General features: G+C 44.8%; 1 protein-coding gene and 1 long non-coding RNA gene across 2 annotated transcripts in view; one reads left to right on the forward strand and one right to left on the reverse strand.

The window, feature by feature from the left end:
* CDH13 (cadherin 13) overlaps positions 1-21,010 on the reverse strand; it is a 1,041,327-nt gene that overhangs the window by 585,278 nt on the left and 435,039 nt on the right. Inside the window, exon 4 of the mRNA XM_004437068.3 lies at positions 6,834-6,950. Within this exon, the coding sequence (XP_004437125.1) occupies positions 6,834-6,950 (117 nt within the window). The remainder of the gene's footprint in view (positions 1-6,833; positions 6,951-21,010) is intronic.
* On the forward strand, positions 1,531-20,867 carry LOC147913084 (uncharacterized). The gene is made up of 3 exons (XR_015549113.1): positions 1,531-1,832; positions 13,427-13,509; positions 19,766-20,867. It is a non-coding gene; the product is annotated as an uncharacterized LOC147913084 (long non-coding RNA).

Below are 21,010 nucleotides of genomic sequence, written 5' to 3' on the forward strand. Positions count from 1 at the left end.
TTTTGATCTCTCCTTCCATTTTGAATGATAACCTTGCTGGGTAGAGTATTCTTGGCTGTAAGTTTTTTCCTTTTAGCACTTTAAATATATCGTGCCATTCTCTTCTAGCCTGTAAGGTTTCTGCAGAGAAGTCAGCTGATAGCCTTATGGGGTTTCCTTTGTACGTAACTTGACATTCTCTTGCGGCTTTTAGGATTCTCTCTTTATCTTTAATTCTGGACATTTTGATTATGATGTGTCTTGGTGTGGGCCTCTTTGGGTTTATCTTGTTTTGGGCCCTCTGTGCTTCCTGTACCTGGATGTCTGTTTCCTTCCTTAGGTTAGGGAAGTTTTCATCTATTATTTCTTGAAATAGATTCTCTGCCCCTTTGTCTCGCTCTTCTCCTTCCGGGACACCTATAACACGGATGTTAGTGCGCTTGATGTTGTCCCAGAGGTCTCTTAGATTGTCCTCAGTCTTTTTAATTCTTTTCTCTTTTACCTGTTCACCTCGGGTAATTTCTTCTAGTCTTTCGTCCAGCTCACAGATCCGTTCTTCTGTATCCTCTACTCTGCTTTTGAGTCCCTCTAATGAATTTTTCATTTCCAGTATTGTATTCTTCATTTCTGATTGGTTCTTTTTTATATCTTCCGTTTCTTTGTTGACATTCTCACTGAGTCCATCTATTCTTCTCCCCAGATCAGTGAGCATCCTTAACACTCTTAGTTTGAACTCTCTGTCTGGTAGGTTGCTCATTTCTGTTTCACTTAGTTCCTTTTCTGGGGTTTTGTCCTGTTCCCTTACTTGGAATATATTCTTTTGCCTCTTCATTTTGCCTCTTTCCCTGTGCTTGAGTCTAGGTATTACGTAGGTCAGCTACGTCTCCTGTTCTTGGATAGGTGACCTTATGTAAGTGATGGCTTAGGAGGCTTCCAGTGTGCTTCTCTCAGTTCTCAATGTTCCAGGGGTGACCCCTATGTGGGCTACGTGTATCCTTCTGCTGTGGCCTGTTTGCTCTCCCTGTAGGCACCCAGGGAGGCCGAGTTATGCTCCTGGCCAGCTGTTGTAATGTTCAGCTGCTTGTAGTTGTTGTGGGCCCTTCAGTCTCTTTATCAGGTGTGGGGATCCCCAGCACAGTTGGCTAATACCACATTTGTGTTGCAGTATTTCTTTTAAGTGAGTAGGCCCCCACCGTGGCAGGTTGTTAGGCTCAGGGCCTTACAATTGCTGTAAGCTTCTAGCCTATTAGGTCTCTTGTCAGCTCTCTGAGGATTGCAGCTGGGTGTGGCTGGCCTCAGGCACAGGAGCACTCAATTGTTTCAGGTTTTGGAAGGTGGAGCAAACCTCCTATGTGGGTCTTTGAGAAGTACAAGTCTTCTGCAGCTGAGAAGCCCTGCCGCCCACAGGTCCACACACTGTCAACACAGTCCTGCCCCGTGTGAGCGCCCCAACCACCCCAAGCGGACCCAGTCTCTCCACGGCGGGAGCCCCACACATTCTGCCACCGCCCCACACTCTCCACCCGCTCCTTGTGCACACCCTGCCCCACTCAAGTCGGCTCAGTTGCCAGGCTGCAGAGAATCCAGTCACCAATCTATGCAGGCCCACAAGTTGCCTGAGGGCTTGTTGTTGGGTGGGGCCAGTCTCTAGGGTGGGCTGCCTGCCCTGGCTGAGCTGGATTAAATCGGTGCTCTAGCGGGTGGGGCAGACCCTGGGCTAGCAGGCCTCAGGGAGAACTCCAATGGTGTCTGTGTCAGCATGGCTCACACCAGGCCACAACAATGGCCGCCGCCAATGTCCCAGTCCCTGGAGAGGTCTCACCCCTCACCAAGATGCACTCAGGGCCTATTAGGTGAGTCTCTTGTCACCAAAGCACTGTACACCTTTCTTTCTGGTGATTTTAGGGTGCTTCCTGAAACGGGTGAGTTTGCGCGCGGGCCCTTTAAGAGCCAGTTTTAGTTTCTTTGTGAACCGGGTTTTCTGGGGGTGCTCCCCAGTGTTTTAGTAGCAGGCACAGTCAGATATTATGCCGCTGGTCTCGATTGTGCTGGGTCCACAATATGCCCACAGCGGGGGCGCTCCCCGGCTCAGGGCCCCGCGCCTCCAGGGAGGCTGCGTACCTGTGCGCTGCTCCCGGCGGCCGTGAAGCTGGCGGCTTGTGAAGGCGGCGTTTTTCCTCTCCACAAGGGGGTCTCTGCCTCTTCTACCCCAGTTAGGATTGTCCGTTGTTGCAGGAGTTCCTCTTATCCAGTTTTCAGTTCTGTCTCAGGGGTAATTTTTCCACGAGTAGTTGTAAATTGGCTGTGTCCACAGGAGGAGGGGAGTTCTGAGTCTGCTTACGCCGCCATCTTGACTCCTCTCCCCACATTAACATTTTATTATACTTGCTTTATCATATATCTATCCATTGATCAATCCGTCCAACCATCTTATTTTTCTTTGGTGCATTTCAAAGAATTAAACGTAATTTTAATCCTGTTTTAAAGAGAGCAATCGTTAGCAGGGATATTTCATTCCATGGAAGAGAATTCTCAGATTGCACTTAGCAGCCCTGAACATATTGGTTAAGAGCACAGACTTTGAAATTGGAAAATGTTGGCACAAAGCCTGTCTCTGCTATTAAGTGACTGTGTGACTTCGAACAGGTTACTTCATCCCTCTGAGTCTCGTTACCCTCATTTGGCACATTGGAAGATGATCCTTATGGGGTTGTTATGAGAATTCAATATAATAGATGAAAAGTGCTTACACTTTACAGTACTGGGCAAATAATGAATTTGTGATGATTTTTTCCACTCTTCTGTAATCCTTTGAGATCAAGGACCCTCTCTGTTTCCTTTGCCATTAATTCTCCAGCCCCTAGCACAGTGCCTTGTAAATAGCGGATGCTTAATATATGCTTGTTGACATGAATTGTGTTGAATTTCAGAGATTTTCCCTCTTGGGATGCAGTGAGTACTTATTAATAGAGATAGCCAAGTACAGTTGGCTTCAAAAGCATGAGACACAAGAAAGTTAGTTCGGGAAATGAGGTAGGAGCAGAGGATTAGACAAAGAGAAAACCTAGCCTGCAAAGCAAAGGTATTCACATCAAGTTCAGTGACGGGGCAAAATCTTTCAGTGCCCTGTCCCCATCCCTTGGACCTCACCTTTTCAGTTCCCACCAGCCATGATGCCTGAAGGCTCTCCCCAAAGCCTCAGATGGCTGTTGTGCCTGTGCACAGAGCACAAGGCAAGCTGGATGTGCTGGAGAATTTACACCTCTGGGAGCAGCCTCAACCTAATTGATGGGATTGGCATATAAATACCCTAGCTCCTTCCCCTGTGGGTAGGTTAACCCTGAGAGTGTGCCTTACACCATTTTGTGGATTTCTCCATGGGATTACAATCCAGTCACCCACAGTGGTAGACGTGTTGATGAACAGGTTTTCAATGGCTGCTTTCCCTTCCCTGCCTCACTCCTTTACCTGTATTCTCTTCACCTCCTAAATAAACTTCCTGCATTTGAATTCTCGTCTCAGAGAACCCAAAGTAAGACAAGTGTCTTTACACTTTTATAACCAAAGAATCTCTTCTTCAATGGCATTTCACACTGAAATCTGATATGTAATATTTATAAAATTAGAGCTGCCTGACTCAGCGAGTTTGGGTTGGGGGGTGATATGTGGAGGCTGGAGCCCTGCCTCTTTGGTCTCTTTTCCCTCCTCCCCACCTCCCCAGCACTCACTGAAGACACCTACACCCTCTCACAGCTCTGCAGAGCATCGCTTGTCAGCTACTGGTGGAGTTGACTAGGATAAGATATAAGGTATAAAGAAAAGGATAAGATGAATGAATAAAAACTAGCAGGCAAAAAGAGAAAAATATGTTCCTTCAAATGCATAAAAAGCATGGACAAACAGTTTTTGCAAGGCAGTGCAGTTATTCTGCAGAAACCATCTGGAGGTTTGGGAGGCTGTCACACATTATGGTTAGCAGACTATCACACTCAGAAAAGCAGTTGCTTTGTAAAGAATCCAGGTTGAGATCCCATGTGGGAAGGACATAAGGGGCTAAGCAGAGATGAATCCTCAGCTTGGGAACAAAATTGTGCTTTGAGGCTGTAACGGGTAAGAAACAATGCAGAAGAATCTCCCTGGCTAGTTGCACACTTATTGACCCATCATATATCTCAAGGAAAGAGGCTTGTGAAAAATCCCTAAATATTCTCAGGGGGTGAACGTGTGGGATTGAAGGAAGCTTTAGGATGACCACATAATTATTGTCCAAATCTGGACACGTTTAAGGGGAAAGGTGGTGCTAATCATAATTATTCCAGGACAACCAAATTTCCAGGCAACTGAGATGTATGATCACCCTTGTTATATCCTAATTAATGGCACTGAAACTCCAACACTGGAAGAATTATGTATCATTGGTGGGCAGGGGAGGAGAACATATTTTAATCAGACCTCCGTAAACTTGAGTGTGCGTCAGAATCACCTGGAAGGCATGTAAAAACAGACTCCTGGTCTCATCCCAAGAGTTTCTGCTCAGTGGTTCTGGGGTGGGACCGGAGAACAGGCATTGCTAGCAAGCAACCAGGTCATGCCAATGCTGCTGGTCAGTAGCCACTCTTGAAGTAGAACTGGTTTAGACCAGTGGTTCTCAACCCTGGCTGCTATTGATGCTTGGTCCTCACCCCCTGACTAACTGAATCAATCTCTGAGGGCAGAGCCTGGCATCTGTATTCTAACTGGCCCAGGTGATTCTGACGGTCAGTGAGGGTTGAGAACACCAGGCTTACGTAAAGGAGACCTAAAGATCAAGGATGCATCTGTCTCTGAAACTGTTTGGGAGCAGAGCCTTGCAGACTGGAGGACTCTGGGCCCTTGGTGAGTGCCATCCTTGGCTTCAGGAAAACCCACACAAGGGCCATCACAGTGGCTAGGGCTGTCCAAAGGGACAGGACTCATCAGCCCCAGCACTATCCACCTGGAACAACTCTGCTTCCCTTTGCATCACATCCTGGACTCCTGGCAAGACTTTGCTTAAGGAAAGGCATCTCTGGCACAGTGGTAGTTTAAAATCATAAATATGGTGATTACCAGGATATTGGATTATTAATGCTTCTAATTTCCAATAGAAATAGATTTCTAATAGTCCAAGTTACCCTCTCCTCTAGACCACATCACTATAAAACCCTCCTCTTGGCGGGTCTCTTGTGTCAACTCCTCCCTACCACTCTGCTCCCACAAATCATTCCCTGTGAGGCAGCCAGAGAGATCTTTCAAAACACACACACACATAGGGGCCGGCCCGGTGGTGCGAGTGGTTGGGTGCATGCACTCCGCTGTGGTGGCCCGGGGTTTGCTGGTTCAGATCCTGGGCATGCACCAATGCACCACTTGGCAAGCCATGCTATGGTGGCATCCCATGTAGAGTAGAGGAAGATGGGCATGGGTGTTGGCCTGGGGCCAGTCTTCCTTAGCAAAAAAAAAAAGGGGGAGGAGGATTGGCAGATGTTAGCTCAGGGCCGATCTTCCTCAAAACACACACACACAACACACACACACACATATACACCTGGGAGACCTTCCAGTAGTTTCTTGCTGCATGCCCAATGAAATCCCTATTCCTCACCATGGTGACCAAGGCCCATATGACAGGCCAGCTTCTCTGACGTCAACACTTACCACTCTCTTCCTTCCTCACCACATTGCCGCCAACCAGGTATTTTTCTCCTCAAATACGCCTCATTCTTTCCTACCTCTAGGCCTTTGCACATGCAGTTCCCTCTGCCAAGAATGCGGTTTACCCAGGTCTTCCCATAGCTGTCCCTTTCTCATCTGTCCATTCTCCACTCAAATGTCAGTAACTCCAACGAGCCTTTCCCAGCCAACTGTGTGAAGATTCCCTCCTCCCTCTGCTCCCTGGTCCTGCCACTTACTCTTTTTCACATCACCCTGTTTCTGTTTTTCACAGCATTTGTCATCCTTTGCAATTTTCTTGTTTATTTATTTTCTCATTGAAATATCTGTCTCTCACTAGAATACAAGCTCCATCACAATAGAAATTTGTTTGCTTCTTCACACCTGTATTCACCCAGTCCCAATCTTGGAGTCCCATATGTAACAGGTGTTCCTTATTTATTTAATGAATGAATAAATTGTCCAATAGCACCAGTCCTTAAGATCATTCATTCAACTAACCGCCACTGTTGAAATTCCAAGATCACCAAAAAAACACAAACTGGGTAAAATTTGATTCTCTATGCTGGCTTTCGTATGGGAAGAGCACGTGTTGACCAGGCAACATCAGTATTTCTGTCCATTTAACAGTGAATATTTATTCCTGGAAAAGTTGTTGCTCTGATTCACACAACAGTGTTTTCTGGATCTGGTTAGTATGATTTAGTTCCTTAAGTTTACTTTAGTTTTTAGAGAGCTCACCCAGTGGTGCTCTTGGACCTACACATTTGAAAACAAGGATCTGAATAAAAAGGCCACATACCATCATACAGCTCTGCTAAGGAGACTTATTTGGCTGGTTGCCTGGACATCATCCATAGAAGTAATGAGTCTATTTCGTAACCAATGACATCCTCCTGACATAAGTTTAGCATCATTATCTACCATGTAGATCTCCAAATCATGATATTCAAAGGTGTTATTATTCTCTTTTGGAAATTCCCTTTTTTTCTTTTGTTTGATAACCTTTTGACATTCTTTTCTTGGCAAAACCATTTGGCTTCTTGTCACAGAGGAATTGAGGCCAGTTCGAGCTGGTCACCAAGACAGTCAGTCAGCTTCCCTCCTGTATGCTCATCTCTTAATACAAACATGCTCTTGTATTTGCCTTTTGTCTGACTTACCTTGCCAACATCTCTTGGGAATGGTTGTCTCTGATTCTCTGGAATTAAAATGGGAGATACCACAATGGACCTCTTTTGTCTTGGGACAGGAGAAGTTCCGGCAAATTTAAATATATCCTAAAAGAGAAAAAACAAACTCAATTGACTAAAATCCCCCACGGAAAGGATGTATCAGTCTGCTCTGAGATATGGTTCCTTTGTTGTGAAAGCATACAGCTGTTTGGACATTGTTAATTTTATTCTATCAAACCTCATTAGCGTTAGCAAGTACATCGTTAGACTCATACTAAAACTGACACTGTGATTCACAATGACGATCATTAAGCTATTTAATCCCATCTTCTGAATCATTCTATTCACAATGTCAGTCTTGATTTACACATCCCCCAGTGCTTGTGTGTTCCCGTTCTTAATCTGCCAAGTGAGGAGATTTCTCACCTGGTCACTAACCCACAGAACTCTCTGAATGTAAACGTGACTCTGGTCAAGGCCGACTGTGATGTCCTTACACTCACAAATGAACAGGGATGAAGGGGCACTCACAAAGTTCCAAATTATGTCAGGCATTACGGAGACTTACAGTCAATGTTTTTCAAGGATCATTTGTTATTATTTGTGGGACAACTGTTGAGATGGACTCCCCAGGAAGTATGTCCCAAAAGTCAATCATTGGAAAGCACTCTCAGGGTTTCTGTCCTCTGTCACTCACCTTTTTAATTAAATAGATGTGCGCAAAAAGGGTAACTTTATATCATTATTTTAAATAGAGTACCAATATCACTTTTCATGAAAAGTAGGAAAACATAAAAATAAACATACTGGAGACCAAATGATGTTGCTAAATTTGAGCTAGAAACTCAGGGAGAAAAAACTGCTCTTTTTAAAAGGGAGATAAGAGGGGACTAGAGGAGCCTTAAAGGGTTGTTAGCACCTAGCTGAGACTTTCTCCTTGATCTGATCAGAGAACTGACAGAGAACTGAGGATGGAGTATCATTTGCAATATATAAACCAGTCTCAATCAATGCCACGTAGTAGCTAAAACTATCATGTGTATCATCAGAGTTAAGCATCTCAAACTTTGGCTAACAGGTTCCTATCAAAATCACATGGCAGATGATATTCAAATACCATCACTGACCCAGGCCCCACAAAAGCATGTGTATGTATATGTATGGATAAATGTATATATATGTGGTGTGTGTGTGTGTGTGTGTGTATACACACAAATATATGGCATAGTTTTAAAGGAAAATCTACATAAGAAAAGTCAAACAGAAAACAAGACCAACAAATGCTATGAAAGCTTCTATAAATAGTCTTTTCTCTTGATTTTGGTGGGAGTATAAACTGATAGTACTCTTGTGGGAAGCAATCGGGCAATATTTATCAAGAACTTCACAAATGTATATATCCCTTCACTCTGTAATTTCTCTCCCAGGAATACATCCAAATGCTAAATTCAAAAGAAGAATTAAAACTGTATGCAGGATGTTTTGTGAGACATTATTTATAAAGGGCAAAAATAGAAAATGACCTAAATGTTCAACTGCAGGACAAGGTTAAATTTGGGTCCATCAGCGGGAGACACTCTTAGGCAGTTACCAATAAGGCAGTTGGGAAGACTGAGTTCTAACCACTGCTATCATTCAACTGCTTCCACAATCGCCACCACAAACTACTATAATAAAAACAATATATTAAGTGTGTGCTGGACAGCCTGCTATGCACTTTACATGTGTTAGCTGTAATATTTTCAGTAAAACCCCAAATATCTGAGCCCTCCTTAACCAGCGAGGAATATCAAGTTCAGAGAGGTTATGTAAGTTGCTCCAATTCACCTCGCTAGCAGAGAGAATATGTGGGATAAAATGTGTAGGAAATTATAGAATACCATGTTGGGCACCTTCTATTTTATATAAACTATATTAAGCATAGAAGAGTAATATTCAAGATCTCAGGGAATGAGTCCAAATAAAATACCGTTTGGTCTCTAGGAAGACCAAAGAATTGACATTCAGACAAAGACAGAAAACTGCAGTGTGTGTATGTAAAAGACAGTGAGAAGACAAGCAAAAAGGTTAAAACAACAACAACAGTAATAAAAAAACTCAACCAACCAACAAAACCAAACAAAAAACAACCCAACCAAGCAAAAGATAGCATAAAGAGAGAGAGAGAATGGAATAGATGATGAGAAGACAATGAAAAACAGTGGATTATATTTATAAAAACTGATGCATAACATCTATGAAGATTCTGCTGGTTTATTAGGGGATGGGAAAAGAATAGAAATATGTAAAATATGTGAAATATATGATCTCATTTACAATAAAAAAAATCTTGAGGATCAGACAGGAGAATGTCTAGAAAAGCACTTTGAAAACATTTAAAGTCCCATGCACATGTAAGGGATTGGTGATTCCACTCTATAATAGAGCAGACGTAGGCTTCGGCTCATTACGATGATATATGTGTAATTGTATCTAAAGTAATGAAACGCATGCTGTATGATCAATAACAAACTTTTCATTATTTGTCACAAAGGGCTTGATTGTGTTTGCAAGCCTGCGAATCTTTGTCCTCATGGATGCCCAGAGTTGTTAGGTCCCTGCATCCCCATTCCTACTTCTAATCTCCTCCTGGCTTACCAGCTAGCACAGCCAACAACTGCCAGTCCATTTCCCTGACTCTCACAGCATCCTACAAGCTTGGCAACAAGCACACTTGTGTCAATCCCTGGGTTTAAGTGCCTAAGAAGAGAGGCAGGGGCTCCGAGTCTCAGGGTGGGAAACGGCATCTGGAAGGGAGTAGGGTGGGGGTGGGAGCGATGGATTGTAGAGATGCCTCCATGTTCACGGGACTCTCTTAGCCCGCCACGGTGGGCACTTTAAAGAATGACTGTGACCAGGACATCCTCTATCTCTCAACTCAATTTCTTGCCTTACAACGGCAGGAATCTCAACAAATATTGGTCCACGACTGTGTTTCTACGTCTGTGGCTCCGCTTCTGTCTTTGTCTGTGATTTATGTGTATATCTACAACCTTGTGTTTGTCAGCAAATGTCTACCTTTGCGTTTGCTACTGTGTCTACCTTTGATCAGGTCTGTGCCACTGAGTTTGTGTGTGTGGTCTGAAGCCATGTGCTTCTGTGTGACAGGACCATGTAGGAGCCATAGCATCTGATGTGACTGACAATCATACACCATCTGCATATCTAGGCACCTATGTGTGTAACCATGTTTATGCTCAACGGTGTGTGTGTTTGTATCTGTCACCCCAGCATGTGAAGCCTCTGATTGTACCAGGCTGTGGCCATAACCTCAGCAACAGACAAGATAGAAGCAGTGGGGATATAAAGAATGTGACCAACTCAAGAGATGTTTATAGGAGAAAAGACAGGGTGTGGGAAAGAATGGAACATCAGGGGAAAGGAGAGGCTGGCTTAGGACTCTCTGCCTTCTATGTTGTCATGGCCAAAACAGTAGGCAAAGAGAAAAAAAGCAGTTCTGGGCACAGACGCTGGGTGCCCTAGACTTGTTGACTTGAGAGGCCATTGGACACCCAACAGAGATTTTTAGAGTGTATGAAGAGTTGCATTCAAGAGGAGAGATGGATGAGGGAGAGAAATGTCACAGTCACCCACGCACAAGAGTAGCTGGACATGAAGGAGATGCTGACCATCCAGATTATGTGGAGAGGGAAAAGGGAGGAATTCAAGCATTCAGTGAGTTTCTGAAAGGCCACCAAAGGCCACAGAAAGGTTAAGTGGCAAAAGGAGGAAAACCAGATGGTTGAAGAGAATCTCAACAAGGGAGAATCTCAACAAGGGAGGAGTGCACAGCCATATCACACAAGGCAGATGTTCCTCCAACAGGCTGAACGCTACAAGGAGGCTGTGGGGCTTGAAGATGAAAGGTAATTGATGAGTTTAGGAAGAGTGTGTGGGTCAAGTGTCAGAGGGACCAGTGAGAAGTGAGGGCTGTGGTACGTGAAGAAAGGAAAGAAATGGGAAGAAGTTTGTCAGTGAAAAGGCGAGACCAGGAAGGGTGCTGGGCTTGAGGATGAAGGTCAGAGGAAGGAAGCAACAGCTCTGGGTGAATGAAGATCCAGAATGGAGGAGGCAACTGATGGGGACGGACGCCCGAAGGAGGTGGGGAGGGAGTGGGTCAGCAGCACAGTCAGCCCCAGAAAGCAGGACGAGAGCTGCTCTCCTTGAGGAGGAGACAGAGAGGTTTAAGGGGAATTTCTCTTCTGCAAAGGAGGAAAACTTGCCTGTACTCTTGGTTATCAGAGGAAATGAGAAATTGTGCATGGAAGCGGTCTGTGCTCACAAAAGTGAAGGATAGATCTTGTTAATACAGGACAGCAGGAGTGAGGAAATGAAGATGAGCCACGCAGTCCCTTTTAGGAGTGAATAATTCAGCTGTGGGTGGCCTAAGGCCAGATCTTAAACACAGACAAAGGGAGACACGCAGCTACTTCCAGATTCACTAGAAGCACGCAGACTGACATCAAAATTCTCTCAGCAAATACAGACTCTCATGCACATGTGTATGTGCGCGCACACACACACACGCCCAGAATCCATTTGATAGGGTCACATATATCCACTGTCACATACACACACACACACATTCATGAACAGATGCACACTCAACAGACACACATCACAAGCCTAGACCCAAGGACACATACAATATACTTTCCTACTTCAAACCAAGACAGTTCCCCCAGGCACAGGAACAGACACACCCATACACCCACATACACACACATGAGGTGTCTGTCTCCTGTGGGACCCTCTCTACAGCCCTGCAGTTGATGGACAATGATCTGTCAGCATCTCTGAGCCTGAAAGAGCCAGAGGCCTGCAGCAGCCTCATCCAACCTTGCTTAAGTCAAAGGGGTATTATTGTGTCCTTGGGGAGACACTCCAGCTGGATTTTATCACGGGAGAACTTTCACCCTTACATAAACACCTCTTGTCTCCTGTGGCCAACCAGGACCTCACCTTTCTGTCACAAGGTATTTGGGTTTGCAATCTCCCTTGCTTTCCTCCCTGTTTCCCAGTCTCAGGAGAAACTGTCAGCACATTGGAAGCAAGTTTCACCCTACCTGGGGGTGTCACATCACACAGTCCCAAAGAATGTACTGGAAATAAAGGGGAGACCCCTGCAGTAGTGAGGGACAGGGGAGGGGTTGGGGGCCAAGGGAAGAGGAAGGCAGGAAGAAATGAAGAATGTGAAAAGGGGGGAAAGAATGGATTCAGATTCATTCACTCATTCGTTTCTTCAGAATCAACCTGTGGAGCCCTTCCTCCCTCCCCGCCAGGAGTAATCCTAGGCATCTGGGAAAGTGCAGCACAGGAGAGAGACAACCCCCCAACCCCAACCCCGTGGAGCTCACGTTCTAGAGGGAGGAGAGAGACGATGAACAGGACAGTGGCACAGGAACAAACAAGCCCGGAGAGGGCTGACCATGCTCAGGGGCAGTGGATGCTGACATTTCAGGCGGCAGGGAGGCCAGGGAAAGGATGCACTGGGAAAGTGGATTGGAAGACCCCAACGCAGGGGGGAGAGAGCAGAGTGGGCGTGGGGAGGAGGGACTGCCTCGCAGCAGGGACAGCCTCGGCATGTCTCAGCTGCAGGGAGGCAGCCCAGGTGGCCAGCACTGAGAGAGGGGGAGGAGATAGGCCAGCAGCCTGGTAAAGGGAATTCAGATCTTGGAGCGCCAGCTGTATAGAGAGCAGAGAGGACTCTGGCTTATACTCTGCATGAGATGTGAGTCATGGGAGGGTTTTAAGCTGAGGAACGACATAAGCCCACTTACAATAAAAAATAATCACGTGGGCTGCTATGTGGAGAATAGACTTGAAGGAGTAAAAGTAAAGAAATGCTTATTTGTTGTTTTTTTTCCTTTCCCCAATCCTGCCTTCACAGGGCACTGAGCTTCCTCCTAAAATGCAAATCTGAGCATTTGATTTGGGGAAAAAGAGAGGTGGGTCAACTTTCTCTGGCTGGAGTCCCTCTACCCTCTTTCTTCCCACTATATATATATATACATATTTTGGTGAGGGAGATTGGCCATGAGCTAACATCTGTTGCCAATCTTCCTCTTTTTGCTGAGGAAGATTGTCGCTGAGCTAACATCTGTGTGCATCTTCCTCTGATTTATACATGGGATGCCGCCACAGCATGGCTTGATGAGTGGTGCATAGGTCCCTGCCTGGGATCCGAACCTGCGAACCCCGGGCTGCCAAAGCAGAGTGTGTGAACTTAACCACTACACCACCGGGCTGGCCTCCCCACGATATTTGTGAAGTATCATCTAGGTAGAATTTAAGTACCATTTAATTCACCTGTTTTAAGCATGCAATGCAGTGATAATCAGGAAATTTAGAGAGTTGTGCAATCATCACCACAATCTAATTTTAGAAAAGTTCCATCATCCCCAAAAGAAGCTTCATGCCCATATGCAGTCACCCCCCTGTTCTAAGCCCCCACCACTGGCTGCCGTGAATCCACTTTCTGTCTGTACACATTTGCCTTCTCTGGACATTTCATAACAGGGAATCCCGATATGTTTCCACAGTGTTTTCATGGACTCCACCTCCATTTCACAGTTGATGTGAAGATTGTGAAGCAGAGAGGGATGCAGCCGTCAGCTAGTGACTGGTAAGACGTGTGTAAAAGCCAGGTCCCCCGGCGTCCAGGTGGGACCATGCTAAGGGGCATCCAGAGTCCCCACTGGCCCCATGATGGCTGAGACCTCCATTGTAACTGCAAATTACTCCTCAATCAGCCTCCTCCTGCTGCCCTATCCTGCTGCCCCTACTCCCCCACAGGTGTGGATGCCAAGACCCCTTCCCAATAAACCTCCTCCACACAGATCTCTGAGTCACAAGGTTTGTTCCCAGAGAACCCACCTATGACATTTGTCAAGGCAAGGTGCCCAGAGGAGACACTAAAAGGGCCAAGTGTTCCACAAGTGAAGGGGAACAGAAGGGTTTTGGCCCAGACTGGCGTTCTATGGCTGGAACCATACTCCATGTTTTGGCTGCCACTGCCCCCTCCCACCACACCCAGCTGAGGGCTTAAAAATCTTCCAGCCGGCAATACCAGGAAAGCGGTGGAATTTGAGCGGAACAACCCTGCTCTTTTCACACTGAACACAAGGCCGGAAAGCAGCTTGGACTTGTCCTGCCACCTGTCAGAGGGTCTTCATGAGCCAACACTCAAACAGGCAAGAAGTGGCCAGAGAGCTCATATGTCTTCCTCCCCCTCCCTCCGTCTCCTAGTTTCTGTCTTTGCATCAGGTAATAAATAAGAGGAAAAAAGCAATGACTTTATAAAGAAGCCACAAGCCTCTGCCTTTGTTCTCTCTCCCAGTTTTGTAACTTTTGAGCAAAATTGTGTGCTAAGAGGAGATATTTTAACAAGGCAAAGCATTGCAGAGGCTGGAAGCATTCCTCTCTGGCCAAGGCAGGGAGTTAAGGGAGGGCAGTGCCAGGTGAGACTCAAGCGGTCAACTGGCCTGATTGTGGACAGTCTTGTAGATCAAGGTGAGAAGGTCGGGTGTACTTCTCAGGCAGTGGGGAGCCTTTACTGGTTTCATCCAAAGGTGTGATGTTTTGGGTTTGAATTCCACGTCAGGTTGAAGGATCCTGAGGATTATTCCTTTGGAGATTTTGAAGCTTGTGTTCTAGATGCAAGTCTCAAGGTCACATAGCCTGTTTCTTTCTTATCTTTCTAATCCTAAGATGTACTTGGCATCCTGGTCCTGGACTTATCGAGTCTGCAATAGGAAATATTGCTTTTTATTGACTAGTTATGATGTGTCAGGAACCACGCTTGGTACACGGTAATATTATCTCATTTAATTCACGCAACGGTTCACGGGTATAAACACTATGCCCATTTTCATGAGGTTCAAAGATGTAAGAGACTTATCCAAAGTCACTTAGCTCAAGTGAGAGATGGGAACCCAAGCATTTGTGACCCAGAGCCCCAGGCTCTAAGCACAATGCTCTTCACCTCCCCAGGGCTGCTGCTGGTGACCTCCTTTATAATGATCTCTGTGCCTGGAGAGAGTCACTTAGCCCTGTTTACTCAAGTGTACCTGGAGAATCACAGCTCTGCATTTGCAGAGGATGGAGAGCAAATCTCAATCAGCCTCTGGCTAAGAGGAGCAGCTACCTATACTGCAGAGGGACAGCTTAATTGTCTGCAAATTTCTGCAAATGAATGGAACTGCAGAAATCAATCTCCAATTTATTCCATTCTTGTGGTTGATTTCATTGTGCTGGAAGTTGCTAGGAGGAGAGTTCTGTGCTTCTCAGTCCCGCGTTTCATATGTAATCAAATGCATGGTTCAGCCAGCTTTGCTGTACCCAGGGCAAGATTTAAAGTTTGCTTTATTACCTCCTGGGGCTGAAGTTTGCCTGCTTAAGGAAGAAACAGTCAACAAACACCAAACTTAGGAGGTTGGAGAGCCAAGAAACTAAGCTTGCTTCATTTCCAACTATCTATTTCCTCTGTATACTGGAGGCCAAATGTCAGCCAAGCTGAGTTATCTGCTGTAGGTTTATTGGACAGAGTTATGCTGACAATAAAACGAGATAATGTGGAAATTGCCCATTAGTCCCACATATCACCTGATGGCACAGCACTGCATGTTTTGGAGCTCATTTATAGGTAGGGTAGAGGGGAGATGATGGCTGATCAATCCATAGGGTGGAGTGAAGCCAATCTGCTATTGTCAATTGTACCATGCATGCTTTTCAAGGGCTGTTAGTATACAACTGGGAGAAATGGGTGCAAGCCGTTTCCTAGAACACCCATGCACACATGCTTTTCTAGAAATAATCACCAGTGATATCAGAAACAATTTTTTCAATAATGAAAGTCATCTATTAGGGACTTTGGGGATGGCTGATATAAAAACAAGAAACCTTGCAATGGAAGGTCCAACAGCAGAGCATCTGAATAATTAGCACCATTATTAATGAATTAATGCAATTTGGGTGGTGACTTCAGAAGTTGTCTGTCTAGCAGCCAGAAAGATCTTTTAAAACATCCCCCTTCCCCTTATTAATTCCATATTTGCTTCTCCTTGCTAAAGGAGGAGGCCTTCAAAGTTACCAAGGCCTGGATGGCCAGCACATTTGGCTTCCGATGACGTCTCTGACCTCAAGCACCCTCATTGTCTTCATTTTTTTTTACCTGGGAAAGATTTGCCCTGAGCTAACATCTGTTGCCAATCTTTCTCTCTTTCTCTTTTTTTCCCCCTCCCCAAAGACCAGTACATAGTTGTATATTCTACTTTTAGATCCTTCTAGTTCTTCTATCTGAGCCACTGCCACAGCATGGCTACTGACAGACGAGTGGTGTGGTTCCATGCCCGGGAATGGAACACGGGCTGCCAAAGCCACTAAGCCATCAGGGCTGCCTCCTCAGTCTTCTTGGCTCTGCTTCTGCTACACAAGCCCCCCAGGATCCCCAGGTTGTAATGCTTACCTGAGGGTTTTTCACCTAGTAATGTCGCTCCTTATCCCTTCCCTCTGGTGCCTGGTTGACCCCCCACCCCTTCTTCTACTCTCAGCTCAAGCACTACTTGTAGACTTCTTCAGTCTCTTTTGCTATGGTGACTGCCTGCAGCTTGCCCTTTCTATCTAGAGCCCCTGTCTCAGCTCCTGATTACACATTCATTCAGTGCCATTAGTTTATCAATGTCTGTCTTCCACTCAAGGCTACTGGCCCCATTAGGGCAGGCACCACGTCTTCCTGGTATCCGCTGTGTCCCTCAGTGACTAGCACAAGGCCAGGTATATAGCAGGTGTCCAAAAAGTATTTTTAAAATAGTATTAGATGAAAAAATTATTAAATGAATATAAGGTTGTTGTAAGAATTAGGATAATCTAGGTAGTGGGTTTGGCATAGCGTCTGGTTCAGAGTATTCGCTCCATAGTTGCACCTAATAAATAAATGAATAGGATGCCTGTGATTTCACTTTGATTTCCTCTTTAATATAGAAGTCTTCTCTATAACAACAATATAGCTGTCACAATATTGCATTCTTTCATCCTAGGGTGCTTGATACTTTGTGAAGTAACTGAATCTATAGAAATTTTTTAGAAAATTCACCCACTTTATAGAAGAAATGAAAATTAAGCTGAAACCTGAAGGTGAAGTGGAATTCATCCAGGTAGAGGGCAAGGAGGAGGAAGAGTTCCAGGCCTTGAAAACAGCACGTGAGAAGGCACAGAGGCAGAAGATGGCCAAAGATCAGAGGGCTGGAGCAGAGTGGGTAGGGCTCCAGGAAGCTCTAGAAGAGGCTGGAAGGGGAGGTGAGGCCAGACCTCATCCATCCACATAGGATTGTTCTGAATCCTGAGGACTGTGAAAAGCCACTGAATGGTTTTAATTTCTTTTTTTTTGTTTTTTTTTGCGAGGAAGATTAGCCCCGAGCTAACATCCGATGGCAATCCTCCTCTTTTTGCTGAGGAAGATTGACCCTGGGCTAACATCTGTGCCCATCCTCATCTGTTTTATATGGGACACCGCCACAGCACGGCTTGACAAGCGGTGCATCCGTGCACGCTCGGGATCGGAACCTGTGATCCCCGGGCCACCGAAGTGGAGGGTGCGCACTTAACCGTTATGCCACCAGGCCGGCCCCTGATTGGTTTTAAACAAAAGTCCAGGATCTGACCTTGCTTTCCACCCTGCCGTGTCGGAGCTGAGGAGCCATCCCTGGAGAACACATTTTCTTAAAAAGGCTTTCTTTCCTGCTATTTGTTATTCTTAAGCCATCCCTATATCTGAAAAGTTGAACTTGAAAATATAATACAACTAAAACAACAAACCCCACCCCCAACACACATATTCTACCACTTGATTTAAAACGTCAGCTTCCCCACCTTTGAACTGCTAGTTAAAATAGAAAACAAAAGCATACACTTTGGATGAAAATTCACCAAACCACACTTCCAAGACACAATTGCCTCCGAAATATTTCATGAATCTAGCAGAAGCAATAACAACACAAATCTGGACTTGCTAGTTTCATTGGAGGTGAAAAATGTTTTAAACATATTTAGATTCTTTAGTCAGAGGTCCATGCAACCACGTGTGATGGTGATGGGAATATAATGGATACAATTTTCCTCTATGTGCTCTGGCATTGATAAAATATTCATGTTAAATAGCTACTTCTGAACACCTGGAGGCATCTTGCAGAGTTTTACAGATGAGCTTGTTTTTCCAATACACACATGTACGCCTGCCTCAACAGCTGTGTTAATTTGAGTATGTATTCTAGGGTGGGAGCACATACCCCAGATCCCGTGCTCTCTGGTCTGCATAAACTCATTAATGTGTGATCAGCCTTTAAAGAAAGCCCCCATTAGAGAATCCACACGTGGGAAAACAATTCTTTTCAATTCAGTGGGTATTTTTTGGGTGCTTACTATATGGTTTCCCATGGAAGTTCCACAGTAAATGGTACATAACTATCCTGTAGGCACCTCAAACTCCACACGTCCTAAACCAAGTTGAGAATCTGTCCTTCCCACCCACTCCTGCCAAACCCACAAAGTTTCTTGCCTCTTTTTTCTCAGTTGTTGAAGGGCAAGACACTTTACCCTATGGGTGGTTTATTTTATTTCCACCATACTGTACTGCCAAGTGGTTGCCAACTCCCATAGATTCCACCTGGGGGACTTTCCCTGGAATCCACCCCTTCCTTCTCTAGTACCCCCTTCTCTGCCATGATCATCACATTTCACTTGCTCTACTGTAGCCCAACAACCGGTTCTTCATCACTTACTGTTTCCTTTTATACATGAGCCCACCGGACGGTGGAATCACAGGACCTCAACACTCTTAGTCTGGGCTCCCCAGAAGCAGATACTCTGACAAGGATTTGAGAGCAAGTAGTATTTTAATATATTTTCTAAAATTTCTATAATGAACCTATTCTATTTAGAATCAGAAAAAAAATGAATTCACTTAAACAACCCTGTATCGCACAAACAGAATAGCATTTCGGTGTCCTTCCCTCTAGGTTTTAACATACTTTTGGCTTAAGTTGAAATTGAAGGATCTGAACAGTTTTGTATCTTGCTTTTTGAACCTGATGATAAATGCCAAGCTTTCTTCCCTCTCATGTCACAAATTCTGTAAACGTAAGTTTAGTAGCTGCAGAACACACCGTGTGGCCGTATCAGCACATATTTAACCATTCCCCTGCTATTATGCTCATACATTTAGGTGCTTCCAATTCTTTGTTGTTATAAATAAAAGGCAAATCAAATATCTTTGTATATAAAGTTTTATTTGCTTACTTGTTTGTTTTTCTCTAATAAGGATTCCTTAGGATGGACTAGCAAAAGTGGGAGCACTAGGTCAAAGGTTATGAACATTTCAAAGGACCTGTGACATATTACCCAACCCCCAATCACCACTGGAAACAGATTTGCTCTCGCCATGGCAGGGCATTCCCAAGTGGTTCCAACACATCTCTCTGGCCGCAACTCCTATAGTTCCAACCATACTGCCTGTGCCCAAACATGCCAGGCTCTATCGTGACTTTATCTGTGCTGTTCCTCTAAGATATTCTTCTTCCCTCACTCACCTATAGTCCTCTCTACCTGCCTGATAACAGCAGACACACACGTACACACACACACACACACGACAATAAGCGCCTATTACACAATATGTGCGTCGTTCTCCAGCTCGTTAGATGGTGGTTTCTAGATAGTTTCTATTAACTTCAGGTTTCTTCTGCCAGGTCCCATTGTATGCAGATGCAGGCTTCATTCTTTAAACTTTAATAAAAATTGTCTATTTAGTAAATATTTATCTGTTTAATAAATGCTATCTAACATCAGATGGCAAGTTGATAGTATCTCTTTTCTTCTTTTACCAGGAGTTTTTGAGTTTTCCACTCCTTAATGCAACCTCAGAGAAGAGAAAAACCCTGCGTTTTTACTTAACACCTGATGCACTTAATCACCAGAATGGAAGGGACACCCATTCTCCCCTCTCTTGCAGCTGAATTGCCTCATTAACTGGCAGAAGACAGCGCTGGCTGTGGATGTGGACGGCGCAGCCATGCTACAATGAGGCTTGACCTCGCTTGTGCCCGGCTCACGGACAGACTGGATGGTGATGGATGTCATTGGGTCATTCTAGGATGGACTCAGAGCAAAACAGTGCATGACTTTATCAAATGTAAAATGAAGAGCTTCTTTGCTTTTACAATCAAAGAAAAACCTAGCTCCTCGGGCAGAATCTAATGGTTCTCCAGGGAAAAGAGGGCCCGAATTGAGCTTCCTCAACATCAGGAGTGAGATCAGCCCCTTACGAATGGCCTGTTCCTGTCTCAGGTACAATAACAGAGAGAGGGGATTTAAAGTAGTGTCCTGATATTTAAGAAAAGGAAGCACTCATTACCAGGACTCATTCTTGGGATTTGGTCTATTTTTGAGATCCTTGTTCCTCCCATTTTTATCTACCTGCTTTGTTTTTGTTCATTAACTTCTTGAAGTTATAGCTGCAAACTCTAAAATTAGAAGGCTATTTCCCACACTAGCTGCCAAAGTCAATTGCCTCCTTTGTCCAGCCAATTTTTAAATATCCTTTATGCTTGAAATTCAAGATTATTTTGCTTAGGGAGTTAGTCTCAATATTTAACCTAAATTATCCTCTTTTCCCCCTCTGTAAATTTCTTCTCTTTCATTGAAGCCTCTCCCAAACTTCCAGTACTATTCCTCTTCCTCTTTTGTTAGAGACATTTTAATTAAGACACCAGGGTTACGTTAACCTACTTAAGCAATGATATCCCTTTTATGGAGCTCTCTTCAGTGAAGTCCCGAATCAGCAGTGTCTTTCATCAGCCCATTCCGTGTCTCTCTGCTCCCTTTGTTCTGTGTTTTTTGTCAGATTACAGATCCTCACATTTTAATTCAGCCCCAACTGCTATTCTACACTGCAGTTTACATTAATAAATTCATCTTCACAATGATTCACGCAATGTCACACGTCTCCCCACGTCCTTGATTACTGCGGCCTTTGAAGGTTCAAAAGTGTGTCAGATCTACCAGGAAAAAGGGAAAAAAAGACCACACTTGACATTCTCCAACATCTGAGGTTTCCCTGGGTCCAGTGGTTT

This window comes from Ceratotherium simum, chromosome 30 (genome assembly GCF_057802395.1).
Source record: "Ceratotherium simum simum isolate JZ-2026a chromosome 30, ASM5780239v1, whole genome shotgun sequence".
Taxonomy (NCBI): Eukaryota; Metazoa; Chordata; class Mammalia; order Perissodactyla; family Rhinocerotidae; genus Ceratotherium; species Ceratotherium simum.